The sequence below is a fragment of the Heterocephalus glaber genome, unplaced genomic scaffold (genome assembly GCF_053883595.1).
Source record: "Heterocephalus glaber isolate CG9 unplaced genomic scaffold, H.glaber_assembly_v1.0 deba00001531, whole genome shotgun sequence".
In the NCBI taxonomy this organism is placed as follows: domain Eukaryota; kingdom Metazoa; phylum Chordata; class Mammalia; order Rodentia; family Bathyergidae; genus Heterocephalus; species Heterocephalus glaber.
This window is the reverse complement of record NW_028258329.1, coordinates 20135365-20163295: the sequence shown is the minus strand read 5'-3', so window position 1 is coordinate 20163295 and position 27931 is coordinate 20135365. Positions and strand designations below refer to the sequence as shown.

General features: G+C 41.9%; 1 protein-coding gene across 3 annotated transcripts in view; it reads right to left on the bottom strand.

Annotated features, from left to right (window-relative positions):
* Pde8a (phosphodiesterase 8A) overlaps positions 1 to 27931 on the bottom strand; it is a 173297-nt gene that overhangs the window by 56718 nt on the left and 88648 nt on the right. For 2 of the 3 annotated variants that reach the window (XM_004852843.4, XM_013075103.3), the window contains exons 2-8: positions 26310 to 26366; positions 24435 to 24625; positions 16114 to 16170; positions 14855 to 14909; positions 8562 to 8650; positions 3995 to 4073; positions 1438 to 1575 (exon numbers count right to left, since the gene is read on the bottom strand). In XM_004852843.4, coding sequence (XP_004852900.1) covers positions 1438 to 1575; positions 3995 to 4073; positions 8562 to 8650; positions 14855 to 14909; positions 16114 to 16170; positions 24435 to 24625; positions 26310 to 26366 — 666 coding nt within the window. The remainder of the gene's footprint in view (positions 1 to 1437; positions 1576 to 3994; positions 4074 to 8561; positions 8651 to 14854; positions 14910 to 16113; positions 16171 to 24434; positions 24626 to 26309; positions 26367 to 27931) is intronic. The other variant, XM_004852844.4, reaches the window with a different exon arrangement.

The window sequence follows — 27931 nt, the reverse complement described above, 5'->3', positions numbered from 1 at the left end:
CTCCCCCAGTAACAGGTACATGAGATACTACAGGGTATTCACAGGCTATCCTGGTTCACACCCAGCACAGAATCACTGGCTGGCCTGGTAGCAGCAAGGGACTGAAATGCCAGGCTCAGGTGGCCATGGGAAAGCCCTTCATGGCTACTATGGTCTGGGACACCAGCCACTGTCCTCTGTGGTGCATCCGAGAATCTACTTCTACTTTTGCTTTGTTCCTACCAGAAGGCAGACTTTCAACTCCCTCTAGGAAGAAAAACACCCTCCTGGACAGGAAAGCTGAAGGCAAACAAGACAATGGCGGTGCCTGCTTTGGCCACTTCCCAGCAGCAATGTACCACCAGGCCTCCTGGCCAGCCTGGCTTGTCCCTGCTCTCATCTCCAGGTCCTCCTGTGTGCTCAGCGCAGGGGAAAGCAATGGCAGCAGCCCCTGTGTGGCACTTGTGCTACATGACAGGCACTGGCCAAACGGCAGTGGGGAGGGGCATTGCCAAAACTGAAGCTGTGGACAGCAGTACATGTCACCAAGTGTGCAAACCTTCCCAGGAGTCAGATTTACAGTCCCTACCCACCTCTGCCAGTGGGGAAAAGACCGGCAGCCAGGAGGGAAAGTGACTGGTAAAAGCAGCAGAATCCTCCTGCTCATCATGCCTTAAAGCCTCCTAACAGTGTGCTGTCAGAGGCCTTGGCTCAAAGAAAGGGACACCTTGCAGACTGGGCCTGCTATTCTCCTGTCTGCTCCTTCAGCGGTGTGTTTCTGGGCCACCTACATCACTAACGATTCCTTCTGTCTGTCTTCTTCTCTGGTCAAGGAGCTCTCCCAAGTCAGAATTCTCATTTTGCTCTTCCCTGTATACCAGAATCTAGCACAGCAACCAGCACACAGCCATCATTTTAAAAAATGTGCCACAAATGACGGAGGCTCAGAGAACTGATGCGCTCAGATGTGCTTTCAAAATGTACAGCCTCGCTGGCTACCCTTGCCCAGAGCTATATGCCAAGATCTACCATTCTGAAGATCAGTTACTAGAGAGATCAATTTATTCACCTATCACAAACATGAAAATAATGATTTTTTTAGTGTCAAGTTACTCTGTTTGTTGGCAAATCATTTCATATTCTTTCTTGGCCTGTTTCCTCATCTGCAGAATGGGGATAAAAAGAACAACACATGGCCAGGTGTGGTGGCACATGCCTGTAATCCCAGCACTTAAGAGGCTGAAGCAGGAGGATCAATGTGAGTTCAAGGCCAGCCTGGGATACATAGTGAGACCCTGTCTCACCCCCTCGCAAAAAAAAGGTCAACACGACTTACCCTTCCCAGGGCTGCTGGCAAGAGTAAGGCTGAGATGACCTGGCTCTCACAGTGTTCACTGAACACCAAGTCTTCCTTCCCTCTTTGTTATACAAAAGTGTTAAAGGGACTGGCCTACTTACCTTGCCTATCCTGACGCATGAATTTATAGTATCCAGCAAGTCAGCCTTTTTTTCATTTACAGGCACTTCTGCTAACTCCTTCCCTATTAATTCACCTGACTGATAGCCCATTGTAGTTTCAAATGCAGGATTTGCATACTGAGGAGAGATGAAAGAAAAAACAAATCCAATGAATTAAAAGGCATTTTGAAAAGAGGACAATCAGTGGTCTTCCACTGAAGCACTCCTGTTTCCCTCAAGAGCCTGCGCCTAACCATGGCATTCTAACACCACAAGAACATGACCTCAGGAGAATCGGCACCCTGGACAAGTGCTTATCTGGCTGGGCTTTCTGCTGTGACAGCAGCCACCCTGACCTGGAAGAGGGCAGAGGATGGCAGCCATGCTGGGACAAATCTGGGGCTGAGTGGGGCTGCAGTTCAGTAAACCAGTGGACTGGGATGTACAACACCCACGCTTCCCTCTTCTGCACACTGCTGCCTTTTTGCAAGTCACTGCGTGCCTGAATTTCAGCCTGCTCATCTGGATAATGGGAATGAAACCGCTCTCTTGCCTCTCTCATGTGATTCAAGTAAATAATGTGTGTGAAAAGCAGGCTGTGAACTAGCGAGTGTTTACAAATCTCAGGCTTAATGGTTATGTTTCAAATAGGACTGAAAAATGGGAGGCGACATAGGGGAAAGCTGTGTATGTGCTGAAGGTGCTGACAGATCAGTAACTAATGCTGTTTACTAAGATCTGTTTTCCTTGCTAGACATAAGCACTTCACACATATTAACTCCATCCTCAAAACTACCTTGCTAAAGGCAGTGGCTGTTCTAATCATTCTCACCTACACAGATGAGAAATCATATTCAGCTGGACAAGCATTAATTAATTTGCCCAAAATGGCTCAGCCGAGGCAGATGGAGACCAAAGCCTGTGCCTTCAGCCACAGGCCTGTGCCACCTTGTAGGGCACAGGCTCCAGACCCAGCATCAACTCCTCACTGAGGGTGCCACAAGTCAGATGACAGGACGGGGCCCCAGGAAGGAAAATCAAGTGGAGCCAATTCTTGGACAGAAGAAATGTCCCTGTGCCGTAGCTCTCTTTTTTGCTGTTATCTGAAGTACAAGCCATGCTCTCTTAAGTCACCTGTATAAACCCACCTTACTAACAGTGGTTATTCTGTAATTACTGGGTGTCTCATTGTTTTTTTCTTTTTTTTTTTTGGTACCGGGGATCGAACTCGGGTCCTTGTGCTTGTGCAGCAGGCAGCTAAACCACTGAGCTAAATCCCTGGCCCTCATTTTTGACATTTTTATTTTTTCAAGAAATCTGTACCAGTGTAAACTATCTTCCAAAACCGCACGAAAGGTGTAAGAACAGTGAGGAAAGCTTGCAGACCTTGTAGTGTTCCCTCTACTGTAGTTTTCCCATTATCCTTAGCACTGGAAATCATTTTAAAATTTTATAAGTAAAAAAATTAACAAAAATTAGAAAATATAGATCAAAATAAATAAGACAGCATATCATCCCACTAGAATACTCAAGTGTCCCCTCTCAAGCAACCTTTGGAATAAAAACCTCCATGCTAAACAAACATACACCACCCAGTGAGAAACAATAAATGCAAATGTGCTACTATTATAGCATTTTTTAGCATCACAATTATTAGTATCTTTATCTAGAGAGAGTATATTAAACTTTGTATTTTGATTTTTGTTTGTATAATCCCCTAAGGAAAACTAGTCTCTTGAACTTTAAAAAGAAAAAAAAAATCATAATAGAAGAGTACAATCCTAAAAATGAGAACAGATCTCCACTGTTGGTGGGAATGCAGACTGGTGCAACCACTGTGGAAATCAGTATGGAGATACCTCAAAGAACTAGGACTAGAGGTCCCTTTTGACCCAGCTATTCCCCTACTGGGTATCTTCCCCAAAGAATTAAAAGAATCATACCACAGCGATATATGTGCACCATGTTTATAGCGGCACAGTTTGTAATAGTGAAAGCTTGGAATCAGCCCAAATGCCCATCAACTGGAAACTGGATAAAGAAGATGTGGGTTTTTTATAAAATGGAGTACTACTCAGCCATAAAGAATGAGAAACTAGAGTCATTTACAGCTAAATGGATGCATATTGAGGCCATACTCTTAAGTGAAATAAATAGGACACACATGTGTAAATCCCAAACAGTTTCTCTGGTGTGAAAAACTGAAAGTGTAAATAAGGATTAAAGTGATAAAAATGAACAACTGATAATTTGAAATAGGAAGAAAAGGTCCAGAGGGGTAGGGGAAGTGGGAAGGGAAGGGGAAAGGAAAAATTATGAGAAAAGGAAAAAATGGAAACAAAGTCTTTGTAAATAGGGAAGGGTGGAGGGGGTGAAGGGAGGGCAGGGAATGGGGAAAAAATAAGAACCAAGATACATCATGTACAGGTACAAGTACCCAATGATAAATGCAAATGTACTGTATACCTAAAACGTACCAATAAAAGAATTTAAGCAAAAAAAAAAAAATGAGAACAGACAGACAAGAAAACAAGGACAATTTTCCAAAATAACAAACCTGAATAATGTGGTCTTCACTTGTAATTTCAATAGCTTCTTGGCTTTTCTCTAATGCAGTGAATACTGAGTTACAAGCCCTTTATGGGTAGAAACACAAGGACTGATTAATGTAAATACTACTAAATCAAATGCATTCTTGGGTTATTACATTAGCTTATTTACATGTAATTTTGGCTGATTTGTAAAGATAATGTTGTATACTTGACTAAGAAAAGGAAGGGGATATTTAAAAGCATAAAAATACCTCCTGCTGCGCCTGTAGTTAGATGACTCCTACATACACTACTGTGTCTTTCATTCTGCCTTGAAGAGGCAGGGGCCTGGCAATCACATGGCAGGTTCCACTCACAACTCTTCAGCAGTGGGACCCTGATTGTTCCAGCAGCTAAATCCCTAGACTGTCCCTTTGCAACGCCAGAAGTCTTGTAAGGATGATGTGACAGAACACAGTCAAGCAGCCTGCCAGAAAGGAGGACTTCAATTGTTTGGGAGATATTTTAAGCAATGATTTTTATCAAATTAGGGTCATCTGGAATGATCAGCTTTGTTTTCTGCTTTCTTCACTTAGACTTATACTGTGAGCACTTCCCATATCCTTAGCATTGGAAATCATTTTTGAATTTTACAGAAGTAAAAAATGTTTATTGGCTGGGGGTGGTGGTGCACGCCTAATCCCAGGACTCAGGAGGCAGAGGCAGGAGAATCACCGCAAGTTTGAGGCTATCCTGGGATACACAGCGACTTCAGGGCAAGCCTGAACTATAAAGCAAGACCCTATCTCAAAAAAAAAAAAGTTTATTGACAAAAATTAGAAAATACAGATAAAAATAAATGAGATAGCATATCACTGCATTAGAGTAATAAAAAAGACAAGTCACCCCAAGTGTTGGTGAGGAGCCCTCATACACTGCTGGGGGATATAAAACGGTATAGGCCCTTTTTTGGAAAACAGTTTGGAAGTTCTTCATATGGTTACACAGGAACACCATATGATCCAACTATTTCAGACTGTAAAACTATAGAGTATGATCCTGGTTTTAGAAACGTACATATTACGTATGTATTTATGCAAGAAAATGCCTAGAACACCACTTGATATATCTCCTTAGGGCTGGGGATTTAGCTCAGTGGTTTCACCGCCTGCTGCGCAAACGCAAGGACCCGAGTTTGATCCCCAGTACCAAAAAAAATAATAATAATAATAAAAAAGATATATCTCCTTGTTGGGATTTCCAATGTTTTGATCTCATTTATTTTTTTATTTTTTTTTTGGTAACGGGAACTTGGGTCCTTGCAATTGTGCAGCAGGCGGCGAAACCACTGAGCTAAATCCCTGGCCCAATCTCATTTATTTTTAAACAAGTTTATTGACATAGTGTGCACACCATACAGTTCACCCATTTAAAGTGCACAATTTGCCATGGTAACGCATATCTGTAATCCCAGCACTTGAGAGGGTGAGACAGGATGTTCACTAAGAGTTCGAGGCCAGCCTGGACTACATAGTACAAGGCCAGCCTGAACTGCATATCGAGACCCTGTCTCAAAAAACAAAAAGCCCATAATTTAATAGCTTTTATTATTCAGAGTAGAGCACAAATCACAATTTCAGGCCATTTGTGTTAACCACAGCTAAGGCTATTAATCTATCTCTGTAGACTTGCCTGTTCTGCTTTTCTCACTATACAATGTACATAAATCTTTCCTTATTGATAATTACAGGTCTTTATCACTTTTTATAACCAAGTAATATTCTATTGTAAGGTTATACTGTAATTTATTCAATGACCCACCTGTGATTAGACTCATAGATTGCTTATGGGTTTTTTTCCTTGTATCTATAAAGGATCTCCTAAGAAAGATTAAGAAGTTCTTTGGGGGGTTGGTGTTGAGACAGAGTCTGACTACGCAGTTCAGGCTGGCCTTGAATTTGTAGCGCTCCTCCTGCCTCAGTATCTTGCTTGCTGGGATTATAGGCATGCACAACCACACCTGGCTAGGAGGTTCACTCGTGCTAGAAAATTAAAGGGAAAAAAAAGGAACTGACTGTTCATAAAGTATGGTAATAAGTAAACTTTAAGAATAACAATCCTTTTGTATTATTCTTGGTATTACTAAACTCTCTGGCCAAACAAGATGAAAGAGCTCAGCCAATAAATAGTAGCTTCTTTGATTTATATCTGAATAAAGCTGTTATTAAAAAAAAACAAAACGAGAGAAGTTTCCTATCTCTGACATAAGGAGGAGATGATCTCTAAGATGCCTTCCTGGGATTTATCTTTTTTTTTTTTTAACTTTTGCAGATTTTGGTACGTAAAGAGTATAATATTGTTTAAATTTGCATTTATTTCTTTGATTATTAAGTATGGCTGAACATCTCTTCATATATAATGATTACTAATGTCTCTTATAAATTGCTGGTACATGTCCTTTAGTTTTTTCCTTCTGAAGTGTTGTTGTTTCTTATTGATTCACCAAAGCTCCCTTTTTGGGATATTAACCTGATGCCTGTTCTATGTGCTACAAATATATGATGTATTTCTCTGTCATTTGTCTAAAATTTTGAGATTATTCCAGGTTTTGGTCTTTTAAAAAAACTATCAACAAGCTTAATATTTTTGTTGTCTGATCTGATTCTCTTCTTCTATGGAATCTTGCTTTTTATATCATGCTAAGCTTTGAAAGACTTTATTCAATTACATATATCCACTTATATTTTTCACCCCTGATGTGGAACTACTTTTTTCCACATAAGTCTTTAATTCATTAGAGTTTATTTCAGGATAAGGGGTGAGATCAGGATTAATTTAATTTTCTTACCAATGAGTTAACCAGTTATCACAATCCCATTGACTAAAAAGTCTACCCTTTCCTATGTTGATTTAAAAGCCATGTTGATCATGTGCTAAATCCTTAAATATACTCAAATCTATTTCTAGACTTTATATTCTGCTTTACTGATTCAGCAGTAGCACAAAGTTACTTGTTATGGATTTTCAGAAGTCTCAAGCCCCACATTGCCTTTCCTTCGTATTCTTCTCTGTCTGTAATGAACATCTCCATTTTGCTGTGAGCTGGAGCAGGGCAGAGGGGAGATGAGGACAGAGAGGGAGGCAGTGGAAGGGCCTGGAGAGCCTGGGGCCACATTCTGGAGTCTGGGTTTCATTCTTAAGGCTATGGAAAATTGCAGGATAGAAACAGAGTTATCTGTTACTTTAATGTGGGAAATGGACAGGAGAAAGTCAGGACTAGATATAGGGAGACTGACTGAGAGATTCAATCAATAATCCAGGTAAAAGATTACACTAACAGAGTAGCAGTGATAATGAAGAAAAGTGGACAGACCCCAGAGACACTCAGGAGGAAAGAGCAACAGGATGGTGAGGAATGGGATTTGGGGGTGTATGAAGGAGACCGAGGATGCTATGTTCACTAAGCTGAGTATTCAGGAAGCAAGGTTGGAGGCCAGTGAGAAAAGACAATGACAGCAGCAGTTTTGAAATATGAGTTACAACCTGAAGGACCAGCTTCGCCATTTGCTGTTTGTGAGATCTTAGACGTGAGTCAGTTAACCTCTGTGAGTTTCGTTTTCTGTTTTTTTTTTTGGTACCGGGGATCAAACTCAGGACCTTGCGCTTTCGAGGCAGGCAGTGGAACCACTGACCTAAATCCCCAGCCTCTTGCTTTCTGTATCTTGATTGGATTAAATAAACTCTAGCATCACCTCCTGCTCCAAAATTTATCCTTCTCTCTTCTGAGAGAGTGGGACAGCTGAAGTCCCTGTGGAGGTGCTGTGACCAGGCCAGCCAGGGGCCATGGTCTACTGCAAGTTTCCCCGAAAACCTGGGAACAAAAGCTCTTCTGTATACCACACCAGCCTTTAACCATTCTGCTCAGCAGCACTTCTTCCCTCACTCACGCTGTGCCTATTTCTCATTCATCTTCATTCTGTCTATGAGGTACTTTTCTTTCCCACGTGGGACCCCCTACTACTCCCCATTTCTGCGCCTTTGGCATATACAAAAAGAATGACCCAATTTGCTCTTTGATCACTGGTAAAGGAAATGTCAAACAGTAGGACACCCAAAGAAGAAAGCTAGAATGACAGGGAAGTGCTGATTTTATTTTCCTTCTGTCAACCTGACATTATTTTACTGCTGTTCCTACTCTACAAAGAACTCATTTCACTGAGGGGGAGGGACTCTTTTTATCTTGAACAAATTATAAAATATTTAATATGGAGAAGAAAACAATCACCTTCCAGAGATAACAATACACTGAGTATATGTATATATTTAAAATATTTTTTTTCTTAGAACACCAAACAGAAAATCCAGTATGTACAGTTTGATTTACTATTACTATAGGGACTCGTGTTTAAATGTGATTCTCCAATCATTAATGTGACCCTTATTAGACAGACAGACAGACCCCGAAAGTCTGTCTGAGGAGCGGCCACCGCACCACCTGTCCCAACCTATCTGGGGGGTCAGTTATAGCCAAGAAGGTCCCTCCTGCAGCACGGCCCTGCGTGGCCCAAAGGTGTTCTACAAGGGGGGAGTTACCTGAGTTTCAGTTGTGATCGCACCTCTCCGAACTCCAGCTGGAGCAGTTCATTGTAACAGGCCATGATGCTGGGGTTTTCTATATACCTCTATAAATAAAAAGGGGAATTTTGTGAGTAAACAAAGGGGCATCTTTGAATAATTATGTATGCCAGTTAAAAATAATTCTTCTAAATAAATTTCTTGTTTGACAACTGAAATCTAAAAAATACTTTATTATCATTAATAACAAACAGGAGATGAGAGATGTAACTTACAGACACCAAATTAGCTTTTTAGAAAACAAGGTTTTCTTTCAGTATCTGAAGAGGATTTTGGATACCTGCATGTCACTGATAAAGCAGAGGCTAGAAAATGTAGAGGAGGAAATTTATTAACCAGAGATGTAGTTGTATTAAGCTTTCAGAGTAAACTCAGGAACAATATTTTGTCCTCTTTACAGTTAGGCAAACTCATGGTGTGCAGAACTACTCTTGCCTGTCTACCTGACCTGAAGCTGAGAGGGAACTTTTAGCCTGACAACACTGTCCTGCATCACCCTCCAAAGTGGCCGGCTCATGATTCCCATAGCAAGGTGCCAGCACAAGCCATGCATTTGCCTAGTGTCTCTTACTGTGGTGGACGTTAAGTGTTTTGCATAAAAACTGTCACACAACGGAAACATCCCACAACAAATTACACAGTTCTGAGAAGATGGACCCATTCTACCATCAAGTGAAGTATTACATGATGATATCCTAGAAGTCACTGTTCCTGTAACATGAGTCATTCCTTGGGTTCTACAGGATACTGGATCCAGGACTCCATGACCCCAGCATATGAAGATCCAGATGCTCAAATCTCTTATAAAAATGGCATTTTACATACAACCTACACCATCCTCCTATGTACTTTAACTCACATCATCTCAACAATACTTACAGTGCCCAGTACAATGTAGATGCTATTTAAACTTTTTTTTTTTTCAGTACCGGGGATTGAACTTGGGACCTTGCACTTGCAAGGCAGGCAGCTGTACCACTGAGCTAAATCCCCGGCCTGATACTATTTAAACTGTTACACTGTATTGTTTAGAGAATAATGATAAGAAAATGTCTGTACATGTTCAGTACTGATGTGATTTTTCCCTCCAGTATCCTTGATGTGTAGTTGGTGGAATCTTCTGATGCAAAGCCTGTGGATACAGTGGACAACAGCAGCTTTATTTAGATGTAAAAGTACTCAGAACATTTACTCATCCTTTTTCTGTGACAAGCTCTTCTTTTCACCTGCATAACAAATGGATAATACTCTACCTCATTGAGGAGGAAGCTAGAGCTAAAGAGGAGGGTCCTCTGCAGGCTACTTCCTAATAGCCCCAGCCAGACAACTGGGGGCTTGGGGCTCCACAAGCAGCTCCCTCCACTGCCATGGTGAAGGCAGGTGTTCCCTGTGTTGGGCGGTGATCAGGGTCTTGCCTGGGTGTTAAGCAACCCAAAAATCCAGCTCCAGGATCATGCCTTAAAAGCTGCATGACTCTAAATGAGGCACTTCACACTCCCCGACCTTGCCTCCTCATCTGTAAAACAAGGGAAATCATACTGCTCCTTCCTGTGGCAGAGCACCATCAGGATACAGAGATGATGGGAGAAGCAGTTGGCCTACACTACGGCACAGATGTGAAGGACAGCTAGTGCCATCTCAGGAGAGGAGGCTAGGCCAGCTGGCTGTGGGCATAATAGTTCCCAGGCCTTCTTCCCAGCTGTCTGGCAAAGGCAACATGCTTTCCAGCCTCTATGACTGATATCATGGAAGGTGCTGGACCCGCTGCCCACATGAGCGAGGACCTCATGAGAATTCCCCAGAATGCTGCCCATCTCCATGGGCAATGGGTACATTGCTGACCGTGTGGGCGTAAGGGAGGAACTGACACATAGTGCTTGTTCTACTCTAGCAGATGAGGGCTAAGGCCTTGAGATGGGCAGAGGGCTCCAGCTGCTCAGCAGGTGACTTCTTGCGGCTGGGGAGGGGGGACACGTGTATGTTTATCCACTTCAACAGATGACCTCCCACATGGACACATTTTTCACTGGGTATGAATGTTACAGATCCACCAAAACTTTTTGCCCCAAAGGTAGAAATAAAGGTAACAAACAGCATATGTGGCCATCCTTTGGTGGCATCTTTGCTCCCACTGTCCATTCCCTCCCCTTCATCTCTGCTTTGCTCTGTGTCTAAACAGCTCATCTCTACTGCCCCTCTACAAGTTTTTCTGTCCAAGCACCCTACGGGGTAGAGAAGCAGGTCACTATCCCCTCTGGTTAAGCAGAGTTAGTCTCTCCCCAGCCCCGCCCCACAAATCCCGCAGACCTCCTGGGCAGACTCAACTCACTTTCCACAAGGCATGTCAGACCACAGCTAGGACCTGCGTCCCTCCTTGGGAGCCTCACCCAGTGGCCCTCTACTCTTGACTGCATATAGAATTACTCCCAATGCGATTAAAAACATACCCAAGGGCAGGCTCCTGCCCATCCTCCCCAGGCAGACTGAAGCAGATTCTCCAGGGATGCCCTCACGTAATGCTAATGCTCACTCAGAACAGGGACACAAACCCCATCCCAAGAGAGATTTCAGTCAGCTCAGTCAAACGCCCAGTCCAGCTGAGGCAGGAAGCAGGCTGCACTGAGAAACTGGGAGACTCCCTTCCAACTAGGTCTAGCTGTGCTCAGCAACCTGAGCCTCCTTTTGTTACATGCTGGTCAGGGACTCTGGATGAGAAGATTAGCCCTTGGGGTCTCTGACGTCTGGCCACCACATTGGGTTACTTACTTACAAAATGAGGAGCCTGATTCAACCTCCCATCCCCTCAGTCAGTACTTTGAAAGTGATACTGTGATGCTTTTGTGCTTCTGCATGGAGTGTTCTCAGCAGTACTTGTCCTAACAGTGGTTCCCATTAAGGCTTTAGAAGACACCTTGGTCAGTGGAATGGGCAAGAGGGCAGGAAGGGTGTGTCAGTTACTTATGAATTTTCAAGTTAGCTCCATGCTAAGAAAATATGAGGACCATGGTTTACTTGACCTTCCACCAGGATGCTCTTTCTAGTCTATCCAACTCTGCTGATTTCCTTATACAGAATTTCAAACACAAGAGCCGGGGATTTAGCTCGCTGGTTCCACTGCCTGCCTCAAAAGTGCAAGGTCCTGAGTTCGATCTCCGGTACCAAAAAAACCCCACAAAACCACCTGAAAAACACAGAATTTCAAACACAGTACTTTCCAAACCTAAGAATTTCCAACACTGCATCCACCAGCTTTCCATGGATCCTCAAATACATACAAAGTTTAGTAACTTTGGGTAGCTGCAGGTAAGCATATAACCCCCTCAAGGCAGGGGGAATAATCGATCTCCTAAATTTCACTAGAAAATGGACTATTCTGAGATCCTTGTTTAAAGCAAAAGCCAGTTTTGCAACCTCTGAGTAATGACATAATATAAAGATGTCTGGTCACCTGGGAAAGCTTCTTTCTTTGTGTGAACGCTTTCTTAAGCAGCTTCCATGGGACGATCTCAAGACCCACAGGGAACAGGCAGCCAACACCTTCCAAGCCAGGACTTTGAGTTTAAAGCAGCCATCACTTTTCTGCTGGCTCACTAGATTGTTTTCAAACAATTTAACAGGGATTGTGGCGCTCAGGGGATGAAGACAGGTGCTAAGAATGTGTGTATATCGTGGAGACTGTCAAACAAGGGCGAGAAAACAGCCATGAAACTATGTGATAATAACCTAACGTGTACATTTTATATAAAATTGTGGGGCCAGGGATTTAGCTCAGTGGTTCTACTGCCTGCCTCACAAGCGCAAGATCCCAAGTTTGATCTCTGGTACCCCCAAAAATAAAATAAAATAAAATAAAATAACATTGTGCATCACTGGGTGTAGTGGCGCAGGCCTATAATCCCAGCATTTGGGAGCCTGAGGCAGGAGGATTGGCGCAAGTTCGAGGCCCGCCTGAGCTATACATGAGTTCAAGGCCAGCTTAGACTACCTAGTAAGACCATCTCAAAAAAATAAATAAATAAAATTGTGTGTGCATAAAATCTTAAGTTCTATATTATCTGATATTAACATCATTACTTCTGTGTGCTTTCACTTGCTACCTTGTTGATCATTTACTATTAAGCTCCTTTTATCACTTTAAATGTCTTATACATATCAGAGAATTGTGTTTTGTAACTCAATCTAACAGCCTATCTTTGATGGAAGACTCCAGCCCACTCATGTGCATTTGCTATTCTTTCTATCTCATTTTGTGTTGATGACCAATGGAACACTGTTGTTTCTTCTTGTGTTTGCCAGTGTGATCAAGTTGCTGAAAATTCCATGTCCTCCTTTACTAATTTGGAAATTATTAATAAACTTTTCTGTTCTATTAGTGACTACCTTTCTTTTCAATAATCTCAAAAGCAGCGATGTTTTTACTATTATTTTCCAACAAGATATTAATTATCCCCAGAAAACAGTATATCCCATAGAGCGAAGCTCTATCCTGCACCTTTCCCAGAGATGAAACCCTCAGAATATTTCTGCTGCCTGCCCTCCTGCCATGTCTCCTAGATAAGCCTCTGAGAATGTGTCCACCCCACCTCCTACCCACACACCTTGCCAACACTTGGGTTGTTACAACTATACAACTGTCATACTGAGTATGCTAGTATTAACATCTCCCTTTGGGTACAACTTCTCTATTAGGAAAGCATTGTATGTCCCAGTCCATGTCTGTCCTTTTGGGAATAGTGTTATACATAAACAGACACACTGAATTAAACACACGTACACATGCATTGCGGGAAGGGAGGGAGAGGTGGGGAAGAAGACAGGGTGGGGGGCAGGCACAGGGCAGGCAGACCTTTCACCCTCCTCTGGATGAACTGCATCCTTCAGAATTTCCTTACAAAGACCTGCTAACTATGAACTCAGTTTTCATTTTTCTGCAATTCTTTATTTCATCCTCATTTTACAATATTTATGTTGGGTATAACATTCTAGACTGGCAATTATTTTCTTCAGTCACATTGCTAGTGCTGAGAAGCTGGTCATTACTGTGTCACTCTTCCAAAAGTAACCTTTGTTCTCTGGTTGATTTTAAGATTTCTCTCTGGTTGTTTTAGCTTTTTGTCTGTCTGATTTTGCACCTTCACCATGATGTAACCTCTTCTTTAATTTACTCTACTTTGGGTTTGCTGGAATTTTTGAATCTGTGATTATTCTTTCATCAGTGCTGGAAAATTCTCAGCCATGTACTCTTCAGATTTTTCCTCTGTCCCATTCTTTCTCCTCTTCTGGAACTCAAGTCATATATACACTAAGCCATCACTCTCTATGCTCCATATTTCTTAGCTGCTCTAATTTATTTCCTGTGATTGTATATCTGTGATACATGCTAGATTGTTTCTTCTCACTTATTGTGTAAGCTTCTAATTTTCAGTTGCTACATTTTCATTTATCAAAATTCAATTTGCAACCTCTGAGGCTTAAGACTAAGGGGTCCTCCTCTGGGAGGATTCATCCACTCTGCAGGTGCCCAGGAGCACCTTCCATGCAGCCCGCTTTCAAGTCAGGGCTTTCTGGACCACCCCACTGCTGAAACTGTGGGCGGGCTGAGGTTCAGCCTTCCTTGTCTCTCTCTCATGGCCCCCAGGCCTCACTTCTAATCAGCTGACCAAAGGCCTCAGCAGGCACTTGGCCTAGGAGAAATCAAGACTGGAGCTGGGGATGGAGAACAGGGAGCCATGTTCAGGTTGCCTTGTTTCTAGAATTCTTGAACTGGCTTTGAAAAATTGCCATGTACAGGTAAGCATTAAAACACCACATTCTAGCAGGGCATGGTGGCACATGCCTGTAATCCCAGCACTCAGGAGGCTGAGGCAGGATGATCGCCATGAGTTCAAAGCCAGCCTGGACTACATAGTACGTGCAATGCTAGCCTGAACTACACAGAGAGAATCTGTCTCAAAAAAACAAAAACAAACAAACAACCCCCCCCAAACCCAGCACATTCTATGATAGAATTTTTAATGAGTATACCATTAAGAGTTTATTTTGCTTAGATGACTTTAGCAGGCATAGTTTTAAAAGATTAAGAAAGTTAAGTGTCAACAATTAGATCATCAGGTTATAAAGTTAAACCACACTGTAACACAGAACAAGGAAATAATTTTTTTCCCAAATTCGAAACCTGCTAGACACAGACCTAAAATAAAATAATTTCCCATATTCAGGTATAGTTGTGCAGCCAAGAAGCAGGTACTTACCCTCGTAAAGCCAGCAGCAATGAAAGGCATCACAGACAACTCTTCTTTGTCCACCCTTCAAAAGAACACAGCAAGAGTCAGGCACAGGTTTTGTCAATGACATCTCATCTCTTACATGGTCACTAGTTTACCTCATACTTTTAATTATTATATAATGAGTACTTTTAGATAAACGAGGCTAATATGTGAATATAAAGTTCAAAATCTCTTTCTCCTTTGATTTCATTAGTTTTTTTGAAATATATTATTAAAACACTGTTTTTTAGATGGAGTTTCACTATGTTGCCCAGGCTGGTCTCAAACTCTCAGGTGTGAGTTATTCTCCTGCCTCAGCCTCCTGAGTTCTGGGACTACTGGTACATGTCACTGTACCTGGGTATTATAATTATCAAGATACAGATTACGTTAACAGCTGGAATAGAGGCATGTCCATATATCTATTTAATATGTAAAAATTTTAAACAAAATTAAATTCTCCTGTATTTTTCCTACTTCGTTTATTTTTTTTTTTTAAAAAAAGATCCAACTGGATATGGTGGCAGGTCTATAATCCCAGCACTGGGCAAGGTCTGGGGCAGCAGGGTGGGGGAGAGGATCATGAGTTTGAGCCCAGCCTGGACAACATAGGAAGACCTCATCTCAAAAACAAAAAAAATCCTTTCTCTCCCACAGCTCTGGGGGAAAAAATTAAAGGACACAGAAATATTTCTTCTATCTATAAAAAACACGTAAACTAAGTAAGATTTATTTGAACACTTGCCTTCCTCCTATATATTTCCCTTTTTTCCATACTCTAACTTAGGGAAAACATTCTCTCCACTCATGTACAATTCAAACCCTCAGAGGTATCTGGAGTTCGAGGACCTAGGACAATTCCCCTGGAAGCTCCCACTTTTAGGAAAGGCATTCTCTCATGGCCTCTCTGCTCCTACAGTGAACAGCAGGTTATATCAGGAAGTGCAATTCCCTCTGTGAAGTTAACTGGAGAAGCAAAACGAAAATCCAACAATAAAGAACAGGCCAAATGGGCTGGGGATTTGGCTCAGTGGCACCGTGCCTGCCTCGCAAACACAAGGTCCTGAGTTCGATCCCCAGTATCCCTCCAAAAAAAGAATAGGCCAAACTTAAAAGGGACTCCCTTTGAAGGGGAGTCACAGCAGGCAGGCCCTAATCCAGCCCTGTTAGGAGCAAGCATTGCACTAACACCTGCATCTCAACATCAAAAACACAAGAAACAAGGCCCCACCATGGCAGTTTACCTGCGTACTACACCAACAATAACTGTATTTTCTGAGAGTTTTGATGATCTGATGGACCTTAGAAAAACAAAGAAATTTTAATAAAAATAATTTTTAACCATTTATCAGCCCAATTATTTAAATACAGGATGACCAAAAATTGCTAATTTTTATAAGATAATGGAAACAAAATGACACTCTTATCAAATTCAATAATATTTCTGTGTATGGTGTATCTTAAAACATTCATATAACACAATGGTATAATCGGGAGAGTAGTATCTGTTCTCTTTCCAAATTCTTTTTGCATTACTGTCTTTGTTTAAGCAATCACTTTACATTGTCATGTTGACCTTTCCTTTTTTCCTGTGGCTGGTCTAATTTCAATAAAATGTCTACCCACTAAATGTGATGGTGAAGACGTCTATAATGGATGTCTTGGTTGGTGTTTCACTGTCCCATATTTTTCAATTATTTGGTTTACCAGATCTAATCTGAATTGTCAATTAATTACCTCCACAGTTTTGGAAAAATAACAAACAAGTTCCATATTGTTTGGTCCAGAAGGTGTATAAATATTTCATAATAATATTTTTTCTTCACTTTTTGATTACAGGATAGCTTGTTAGATGTTAGTCAACTCTGTCAACACCACTCATAGGATTATTATAATCATTGACCACTACTGGAATTTTTAAAGTTTCATTTCTTCTTTCAAGATCTATCATTTCTGTATCATGAATATTTGAAATAAGGAGACATCTTTTTTGTCTCTCCATTTTATAACACAGACTTTTTCTCTCTGATATGCTAACATTTCTCCCATTTTCAGTTTTTTCTTTTGCAGATCTTTTGGCACTTCCTTCCTATTCAGTTTCAGTGTCCTAAATGTGTCTGTTTTATAATGTAAAAGAATATCAGTCAGTTCCAGAAAAGTATAAAAATTGTATCTAATGTACTTATAATAAAGTTTTTATAGATTGTAGCACAAAATTGCAGGTTATTTTTCACAAATAAAAATAAATTAGTAAAAGAAAATAACCAGATTTCACTAGAAACAAACATCAAAGGTGAATACAACATTCTAAACAAAAAAGTATGCAAAAATAGTTGATATAAAATAAATGAACAGATATGTGAACAAGAATTGACTGGCTGAAATGACACCTGCCCAAGTGACACTTGGGATAGTACATAACAAATGCGCTGCCCAAGTGATGCTGGGGTAAACTGTTAAGTGGTTAAAAAACAAATACATTAAACACTTTTGGTAGAACAATTAATGTGGGGGGATACAGGGTAAAGAGAAGATCCCTTTACATGCTGGATCACCTTCATTAGTAACTGATCTTTCTTTCTTTGGGAATAAACTCCTGGCCAGGTGACTAGCAATCAGAGAGCACAGATTCTGAGTGCACAGCTACCTGAGATGACTGATGTGCTGTCGCCTTGCTCTGGTCTTCATTAACCTAGGTGGCTTTCAGTGGAGAACTCTCCCTACTTGGTGTTTACATGAAAAGGACCACAGTTCTGTCTTTTCCCGCTGAAGGGAGATGCAAGGCTGTGTGTATGACCACAGGCTGATGGCTACACAGACTGTGGGGTCAGGAGCTCAAGGGCCAGCTCCTCTCTTTATACTCAGAAGCACAAAAAATGAAGAGTTCCTAGGGAAAATGGAGGCAAAAGTAACCACCACAAACCCCAAACCAGGAACTGCAAGCTAAAGTCAGCAGTTAGAACAGAGTCAACCCTTCAAGGAAATCAAGACTGGAGGCCTGGTGAAGAGCTGAAGACCCTGCCCCACCAGAGAGAGTTTGCAAACTTTTGGGAGAAGCAGCTTCAGAGACCACGGGACACAAAGACACAGCCGGAAGGTCAAGGAGGCAGACATAAACATGATACAGAGGTGGAGAAGGAAGAAGGGTGTGATGGCCCTGGAGTCTTCCTCCACTGGGGAAGATAGCAGAGCTGTCTGGAAAAGATCTAGGCTGCTAGAGAGGAAAGAACTCAGCCCCAGACAGAGGATGAGGATGCACACTGGAGAGGGACTCGGCACAGAGGCCCATTTCCAGACTTCCCGGTCAAAGGACAAGTGTGCTGGCCTCCGGAGAACACATCCAGGATGGGACAGAGACCAGATGGGTGATCACATAACTTCAGCTGTGCATAGCAGCATGAACACAATTCAGGAAACAGAAGCACTTCGGAATCACAGAACACAGAAAATAACTTGACTGTTTCCCAATTCTCCCCTAAATGGTACAAAACATAACCATTTCAGATGCATAAGAAAATGTATCGTATTAGCAAGCTTTTCCTATGAAGGGCCAGAGTAAATATTTGAGGCTTTGCAGACCATATGGATCCTCATGAACTCTGTCTGGACTACTGGACCACAAACTGCAGTAGGAATGGAGTCAGAGACTAAACGCAAATGAATGGGCAGGGGGTGCTCTTTGCTGTCCCTGGCTTAGGGCACTCGGGCTGAGACAAGGCTGAGTCTAGCAACTGGTTCAGACTAGCCTTGGGCCCTACAGAAGTTAGTTGCTCAGGAACAGAAAGGTGGCTGCAGGAACCAGCAGTCCCTGTCACAGACACTTAGCTTGTCTCTCCTTCTTTCCCCCTCTCTTTAACACTCTTGTTCTTTCCAGTGCCCAGTCAGTACTCCTCTGCAGAGGGGAACAACCCTAAGGCATTGTTTGGCTGTACTGAAGAGTCCTTCCTAACAGGTGTCCAACACTGGTCTCTGCCTGGAGAAGAGCCAGGCTCAGCTTACTGCAGACGGGTCAGGGAGGGTGGCTCAGGCCTGGGAGGGTCACCGGCATGGCTGACACTCACACAGACATGGCCAGTGCACTCCTGATGACTATGTTCATCCTGACGCTAATCTCAAACAGAGAATAAGGGACATGGACTCACAAATGCATTTCCGTGACTTCTAGGGACACTGAGCCTGTTCTGATGTTTATGTTTCCATCATATCACTGAGATTTGAAGTGAGGAAAGGGAGATTTAAGAATGCAGCTAGCCACCTCAAGCCTGTGCTCAGCTTTTTAGAAGAAAAAAAGATACTTGAGTGCTGTAGTGGCATGTAGGCAACCAGGCAGAAGATCTCACCAGGTGCTTTGGTTGCCTGACCCATAACTGGAGATATGAGAACAAGAGGCATGTGATTAAGGCAGCAGAAGGGAAGACCATGCTTGTGGAGCGATAAAATCTTCAAGGAAGCTCTGAAGCTGTGTAAAAAGACAGAAGTATACTCTTAACTTTTTCTCATGCCTAAGAGCAAAAAGTGGCTTAAAAAAAATGGCCATGTCAGGAACCTGGTTTGAAAAATAACACCCTTGCTTTAGAATCATGAGTACTAGGAATAGAATTGACTTGGCATAGTCAAAATGTACATCTGGACATTAGGAAGACAGACTTCAAGAAGGTCAGGAGAGACAGGGCACAGCCCCACAGCAACATGAGCACACTAAAAACCACACTGCTTGGTGTGCTGCCAGGGGTCAACATGGCTACACGTGAAGAAAACCCCAAAGAAGAATGGCTTCCACATGTCTACCTGTCTCACACAGGAATGATGTGCACAGGGAAACGGGCCAAGGCTGCCATAGGACGGTACTCTGTACCGCCAGGAGCCTGGCCTTATTCACTTCGTATTTCTCTGCTGTCTGTACATGGGTTCTTCCTCCTGGCCCAAGATACAGTAGATGGATATAGATGCTTCACACCTACATGCCAGGCAGCAGGAAACAGGGCATGTATTCTCCCTGTGAGGGTACCTAAAGTGAAAGTATAGGTCCACTGGTGACCTGCAAGAAAAGCTATGGAATGCAATATATCTTCTAGGTGGATATATGCCCAACAATAATCAGAAATTCTGTTATTACAGAAAGAACAGAAACAGACTTAGGGCAACCACCAGTCCCAACTCACAACAAGCAACTACAAATACTTCTGATGATGGGCTGGGAGAGCACTGGAAAAAAAGGCCACACAGGGAGGCTCATGTTAAGAACACAGCACACTAGGCCTTGGTGATCCAGCTCATGTCTGTGCCACACTCCACACCTGCCTGTCCAGCATCCATGAAGACTGAGTAGAGGAGCTGAAGCCCTGCCTATTCCTGCTCTTGCTGCTGCTTCTACTTTCAAAGCTTCTGCTCACTCCACACATCCTATGTGAAGCCCTCACTGACCAAGTGGGCACTCAAAGCTCTCTGTATAGACCTCTTCTGTGGGCACTCACCAGCCTGTCCTGAAATCACTGCTTGTCCTCAGTGATGATTAAGAGTCACCTGGCAATTGGTAAATCATGCTTCTGGGTGTGTCTGGGTGGGTCACATGGCGTGACCTTGGGTGAATATCTAGTTCTTGGTCCCTTCCTCTTCACAGCATTCCTTCCCCAGCTCTGCTTCCTGGTTGCTGTGGGGTGAGCAGCTGTCCTCCACCAGGCCCTTCTGCCATGCCAGCTGCCTTGAAGCCAGCCAACCATGGACTGAACCCTCTGAAAACTGAGCCAAAATAATCCTTTCCTCAGGTTGCAGGAATTTTGTCCCAGTAACCAACGCAGCCTCTAAAATTTAGGTGTTGCCAATGTGGTAGTATTAAGAGGTGGGGCCTTAGGGGCCGGGAATTTAGCTCAGTGGCACCATGCCTGCTTCCCAAGTGCAAAGTACTGAGGTCCTGAGTTCGATCCCCAGTACCAAAAAACCAAACAACAACAACAACAACAAAAACAAAAGAGGTAGGGCCTTTAAAATGTGTTTAGGCCACGAGGGCTCCTCCCTAGAAATTAGGATTAAAGTCTTCACAAGAGAGACTTCATGTAGCTTTCCACCGTTCCAGAGGATACATCTTTCCCAAATGACCGAACCTGCCAGTGCCTTGATCTTGGATTTCCCAGCCTCCAAAAGTATGAGAAAATTAATTTCTGTTCTCTATAAATTACTAGTCTCACATGACACCCTGTGTACTACTGCACAGTATGGTGACTATAGATAACAATAATGTACTGTACATTTCAAAGTGCTATAAGAAAAGATTTGAAAATTCTCACCATAAAAGAATGATAAATGTTTGAGGCAATAAATATGTTAAACTTGATTTAAATACTTGCACTATAGGCATGTATTTAACATACATGGTACCCAACTAATATGTACAATTTTTGTGCTTTCATGTATCAGTTAAAAAAGAAATTAGTCTTTAGTATTTTGTTGCAGCACCACAAGACAAAGATACCCCCCAACTAGACAGTTAGTTTCTCAGAGGCAAGAACCCTGTCTTACTCATCTATATAGCTTAGTACTAAATGCAGTGCTCAGAAATGAGATGCACAAAGCAGAGATCCTGAACTGGTGGATTTGGAAATACGACAGACAGAATACGTGACCTTCAGTAAGGCATCCACAAAGAGTATGATGAGCTTCACATGCTCTCAGCAGCAAGAGACAGATGAATCCTAGTCATCTGGCAGGTCAGCAACTGATGGAAAACCTTTTCTAGGTATGGTGGCACATGCCTACAGACACTCTAGGAAGATGAGGCAGGATGATTGTGAGTTTGAGTCCAGCCTGGGCAATTCAGTAACATAACAAGACCCTGTCTAAAATAAAAAATTTTTAAAGGGCTGGAGATGTAACTCAGTGCAAAGGTCCTGGCTGCAATCCCCAGCAGTGTTGACTAGGTATCTCCATAGGTAACCCTCCAGAAGAGCTGAAGGGAAGGACAGCACATTGTCAGGGCTGAGGTCTCATGGGCCGTGGAGGTCTGAGGGCAGAGAGCAACCCAATGGAGGAGTAAGAATCTGCAGGGGTTACATGAAGAACCAGGCATCTTCTAGGGAGGATCGTAAGGAAGATAAATCAGGTAAGGGCCAGAATCGAATCTGACTTAGGAAACTAAATCAGGCCTGTTCTTGCCTCTGGAAGACTCACTATGAATGGCACAAAGACACCAAACCCCACACTCAAGTCACAAAAAAAGATGAAGATTATTTCGCAGAACACAGTAGCAAGAAAGACTTGAGATTCTTGGCTAGCGATGCACTGTGGCCATCAGGAAAGCAATGTGATCAGGGACTGCATTTGTATAGGTCTGCTCTCTCGCTAGCACAGGGAACAGGAAGCACTGCTCTGCTTGCTCTTCACTGGTCCATCCAAACCTGTGTGAGCTTTTCTGTTCTGCAGCCATCCTGCTAAGAGCTACCAACTAGAAGAGGGGCTTCAGAGGTACACGGTACCTCAGTGGATCTGGAATATGAAACCCTGCTCTGTGAGGAGCCACTGTTGGCAGTGAGGATGTGCTCAATTCAGCAGAGAGAAGATACCTTGATAGAACACAAATCCTATTCTTGAATGTTAGCAATTCATTCTGGGGAGGGGAACGGACAGCTCTAGCATCTCAAGTCTGGACAGCGAACTTGTGAAACTCAGAGCTTTCCTTTGGGGAGGCCCAGGCCCCAGGGCAGAGCACATGCACACCAGACACCCCGTTCTTCTCTCTCTCTTTTTTTTTTTGGTACCAGGGATTGAACTCCTTGCGCTTGCGCAGCAGGTGGCGAAACCACTGAGCTAAATCCCCGGGCCACCCCATCCTTCTCTAGAGCCAAACATCAAGCAGCCCAGCTCCCATTCTTTATTCTACAATTCTATGAAACAGTCGCTTACATGAGAGAATGGATTAATACTTATGGAACTGGGTATTTGTGTGCTTTTGAGTGAGTTTTATGTAACATTACTTTCTCATTTAAGTACTTCAACTCCACTAGCTTATAAGCTTATTTACTTTTTGTCTATAAAATTCTCTTGTACAAGGCTCAATAACAATTCCTTAAGTGCATCAGCTCCCATATGTTTAGAATATTCCTAAAATGTGTAATGATAGTACATTTTCTTCTCTTAAAAAGTGGAGCATAATTTTATATTATATATAGTTTAGCACAATAAAAAGTGGAGTATAACAAATATAATTTCATTTTTCTTTCATAATACAGAATGATATAGCAAAGTCATCTTTATGAGTATCAATTTCCATTGTGCAGCACCCAGCTGTGGCTAGGTTTAGGTCTGGACAAGACTGGGAAAGAGGCCAAGCTCTCCTCAGCATCTCCTCCTACCCTCTCACTGTGTCTATCTTGGCAGCCCTCTGGCCCTCCTTAGATACCCTGCCTTGAGCATTCCACCAAGGTGCTGTATCCATACTCAAACATCACCCAACTTATTTTCTTCCCTTCCTCTGAGTGACATCCATTAAATGTTACAGAGAGACAGGATCTTGGAAAGCAAGCGTTTCAAGCTTACAACTAAGATAAAACATTTCCAGAGAAGGCAAAGAGTTACCCACAGCCAAGTAGCTGGTCCAAGGAAAAGCTGAGCTAGGACCTGGGTCTCCCTCCACGCAGCCAGAGTTCTCTCCATTTCTCTTGGCAGGGTATCCCTGTGTATGTGCTAGATGACTGGCCAGACGACATATCAAACAATTATTGGCTATGGTGATAATGACTTACAGCAAAGTCAACTAGACTGAAACAGGCAAGGAACACAGGCAGTGCTCCAGGGACTACATCAAGGCCAGAGAGGAAATTCTACTGGAGGCCAATCATGCTGAGGTGAAAGCAACCTGGTCTGACTACCAGAAATGGGGGTTCTCACCGTCAAGGAAACAAGCATATACTGAAATCACCAAATTCCCTGTACAATCCTTTGATACGATGTTATCTGTCACATTAATTTTTAACTCTTGTTATATTTGGCTTAAATCTTTTCTATTAAAAGTCTTGATTTTAAATATCTTTAAATTACTTTTATAAAATTTTACATTCCACTGAAGTTATGATTTGTCTTTCCTTATTAAATGGGTATTTTTTTGCCTTACAGACATCAATAGCAAATAATGTTCTTTAATTTTAAAAAACACTTTTTTTATATTTATGTCTGCAACCCAGAATTCTTTAATATTGTGCACATATTTCTAAATAAGGTACATTCATCTAACATTAGAGGACAATTTTGAAATTTTTATTATGACTTTCAAAACAATCTGGAAAATTATAATTCTTATTGTAGTAGAACACAGATTATAGTTGTAGTTAATTAAATACTGGCTTTGATCTTAATCCATAATGTTTCTCATTCATGTTTTCTACTTTTTTAAACAAAGTAAAGAAAGCAAGACAAAAGAAATAAAGATTAATCCTTGAAATAATACAGTTCTAATGTCTTGCTTAATTTACATACAGTATAGGGAAAGAGACTGGATTCAACTTAATGTGTTTGCAGGCTGCATTTCTTGTCACAAATGACAAGGAGACTATTTAAGCGCGAGTCTTGAGCTCACCTGCACAGTGCCTCTGCATCCAGCTGTCCAGGATTCCTGTGGTCGATGATGATGATGTCGTGGTGTTTGTCCAGGAAGCAGGTAAGGACAGCCTGTGCCTCCTTGGTGACTGTGCACTTAAACCCTGCTTTTTCGCATGCCCTGCAGAATCCATTACACTGGTTATCTTCTTTGGTAAATACTAAAAGTACCTGAATCAAAAGAGCACAAATACTTTCTTTAAAAAAATGTTGTTAGAACTATCATTTCTTAATCACTTACAGAAAGTTCCCAAATATTTCAAGGCAAGGACACAGATGTGAATATAACAATTTGTCTGTTCAAATCCCTCTCCCTCACACAACCTGGGGCCGTTATCACTCAGGTCCCTAAATGAGTGGTTTTTTCCTATGTACTCCTTTTGCTAGTAAACCCATTGGCAAAACTCAAGACAGACTTAAAGCTTTTTATCTTGAAATGGGATCAATTAAAACATACAAATAAGTATTTTAGCAAACAAAGTTAACTGCATGTATCTGAGATGCCAAATGCTAGTATTTCAGTGAAACTATTAGAAAACATAATCGTTTATATATTTAAATGTTTTCATTCAAGTATTAAATTCCTCCAAGTTAAAAAAATCACTTTGATTATAAAAGGGAAGATTTAAAATAGACGAAAACATTACATTTCAAAGCCTTCCAGTTAAGTGGCCCAGATACAATACCAGGTACAGGAAGCAGTGTCCACGCTGGTGCCCAGGATAGTGCCTGGCTGTTCCAGGGCCTGGTCTGGACTGGGGAGGTCTGGAATCGCGCCCTCTTCCCAATCCAGCCAAATCTAGCTCAGGAGCACCTCTGCACCACCCTCTCAAGCCCAACTCCCTAATGGAGCAACAGTGGTCGGAGATGGAGTAGCCTAGGAAACCAAACACAAAGTAGACAGAAACCTTCTTCCCCAAGGCTTACTTCTTTTAAATTTACTCACAGCGCACACACACACACCACAAATGCAAGGACATAAAAGCATACACTTGTGTCAGCCCTTTTCACACACACACACACACACACACACACACACACACACACACACATACACATTTTTTGGTACCAGGGATTGAACTCAGGACCTTGCGCTTGTGAGGCACGCGGTGGAACCACTGAGCCAAATCCCTGGCCCCCCTTTGCATATTTAAAAAAAAAATGTAATAGTAAATGTGTATTTGTGTGCAGGAAGCCCCAAATAATGTGGTTGGATTTCAATTGGGTTTTTTTTCAGACAGGGTCTCGCTATGAAATTCAGGCTGGCCTTGAACTCGCTATGTAGCCCAGGCTGGCCTTGAACTCACAATGATCCTCCTGCCTTGGCCTCCTGAGTACAATCAGGTATTTTCTCTTTCATACTTTGGACTAGACAAATAATACATATTTTCTAATAGGATTGATTCAACAATATAGAGAAGACTATGTTTTTAACTTTTTATTTTGGAAAATTTTAAATCTACAGAAAAGTTGTGGATGACAATGAACACTTGGATACACTTCCTTTAGACTCATCAGTTGTTAATATTTTGCCACTTTTGCTTTGCTTTCTCTCTCTGTACACACACGTGTATACACAACCAATTAAACGTTTTTTTCTTTATTGATGAACCAACTTAGAGCATGTTCCAGATAAGTCCTTACCTTCAAATAACTCAATGTGCATTTCTAAGAAAATGACATTCTTATATAACTACACCCCTTACTATCAAGTTTCAAGAAATTTAACACTGATGTAATACTATTATCTTAGAAGACTTAAATGTTTTAAATATATAACATTAGGCCTCCTCTCCCATGTACATATTTTCAAAGAAAATCAGTAAGTGATGACTGCCATATGGTTCATTAGTACCTGAAGTTGATCTTGATGAAATCTCATGGGACCAAACTGCACATCAGCTACTGCTACCTGTAAGAAAGAGATTTGCTTAAAAATGGAGACATAGGGCCAGAGATTTAGCTCAGTGGTTTCGCCACCTGCTGCAGAACTGCAAGGACCCGAGTTTGATCCCCTGTACTGAAAAAAAAAAAAAAAAAAAATTGGAGAGATAGTCTTGTTTAAATTTTTCTCTCAGGGCCAGGGATTTGGCTCAGTGGTGCCACGCCTGCCTCACAAGCACAAGGTCCTGAGTTCAATCCTCGGTACCAAAAAAAATTTTTTTTAAATTTTTTCTCTCTACTCAGAGCCACAGATGAGAGTAAAATACTCCAGAAAAAAAATTACATAAATAGAGAAATAGGTAAGAGCAATTCAAAGTTCTCCTTATAAACCCCAAGAGAAATAGAAGCAAGAAAAGAGAAATAAAATGAATCTGATCTCAGAACTGCCTTTTACTAGGTATGTGTGACCCTATGGGAATTATTCAACATTTCTTAGCCTCAATTTTTCACTTGTTACAAAGATCAAATTAGATTACTATATAAAGAGCCCCCAAATAGTAGATACCAAATAAACCTTGGTTCCTTCTGTGCTTATTTTCATTTTTCTCCTGGTGGGGGATTAATCTCACAAAATGGCACATGAATAATGCAATCCAGCAGTTAGAACCATGGGTTATGAGAGTCAAAGAAACTTCTTTGAGGACTAGTTGACACTTCATTTTTCAGAGGAGAATAACAGTTACCAATGGGTTCTTATCCATATGACATTAAAACACACTATGTCCTAACGAAACCCCAATGAGTCAAATAGTAATCATAATACAAACACAGGGCTTAGCATGTTTTGGTCATGGTGCTAAGAGGTGGACATACTTGAACTCACTATATCCTCACAGAAGTGTGGTGAGAATAGTAAAGACCATCTGTTTAGCTCCATACCCTGTGCTACACACCAGGTCAATGGAAGATTTGGTTCATCCCTGTGCAAAGGAGCTCAAGGGAGAAAAAGGTGGGGCTGAAATTCAGCCCCAGGTGATGAATCCTGGCAATGCTCTTCCATCCAGAGGAAGAGAAATCTTGCAATCTTCCCTGAGACTATATACACTGAAAAGATTCCCTACCCTGCCCTGCGGGGTGATGGTATGACTCACACCTAAAACAGGGAGGGAAGAACTACATCTGTAAGACTCTGACAAAATGTTTCCTTCCTGGCTGCCCAATTCCCTCCCATCTCTCCCCTCAAAACACATGTAACAAAATCTTCTTAGTGATGAGGGGAACACACATAAAAATTTAACAAGCTGATGGGAAACCCACATATAATTCTAACTGCAAGAAGCTGAGGTCTACTAATCACAGCCCACTGGCTAGCTTTCTGATTTGTTTTTGTACTAATTTTCTCTCTCAAAAGACAGAAGAATGAGGGTCATTACTGTTTGAGACCCAAGACTGAGGGGTAAGATTTGTTTAGAAGGTGGAAGGATCAGGAGAACAGACAGTTGGTGGTACCACCTGTCCTCTTGGGCTATGGACCTGTGGGCCAGCCTCATCGAGAGGCAAAGCTGGATTTCTGAAAGCCAGAATTTCTAAAAA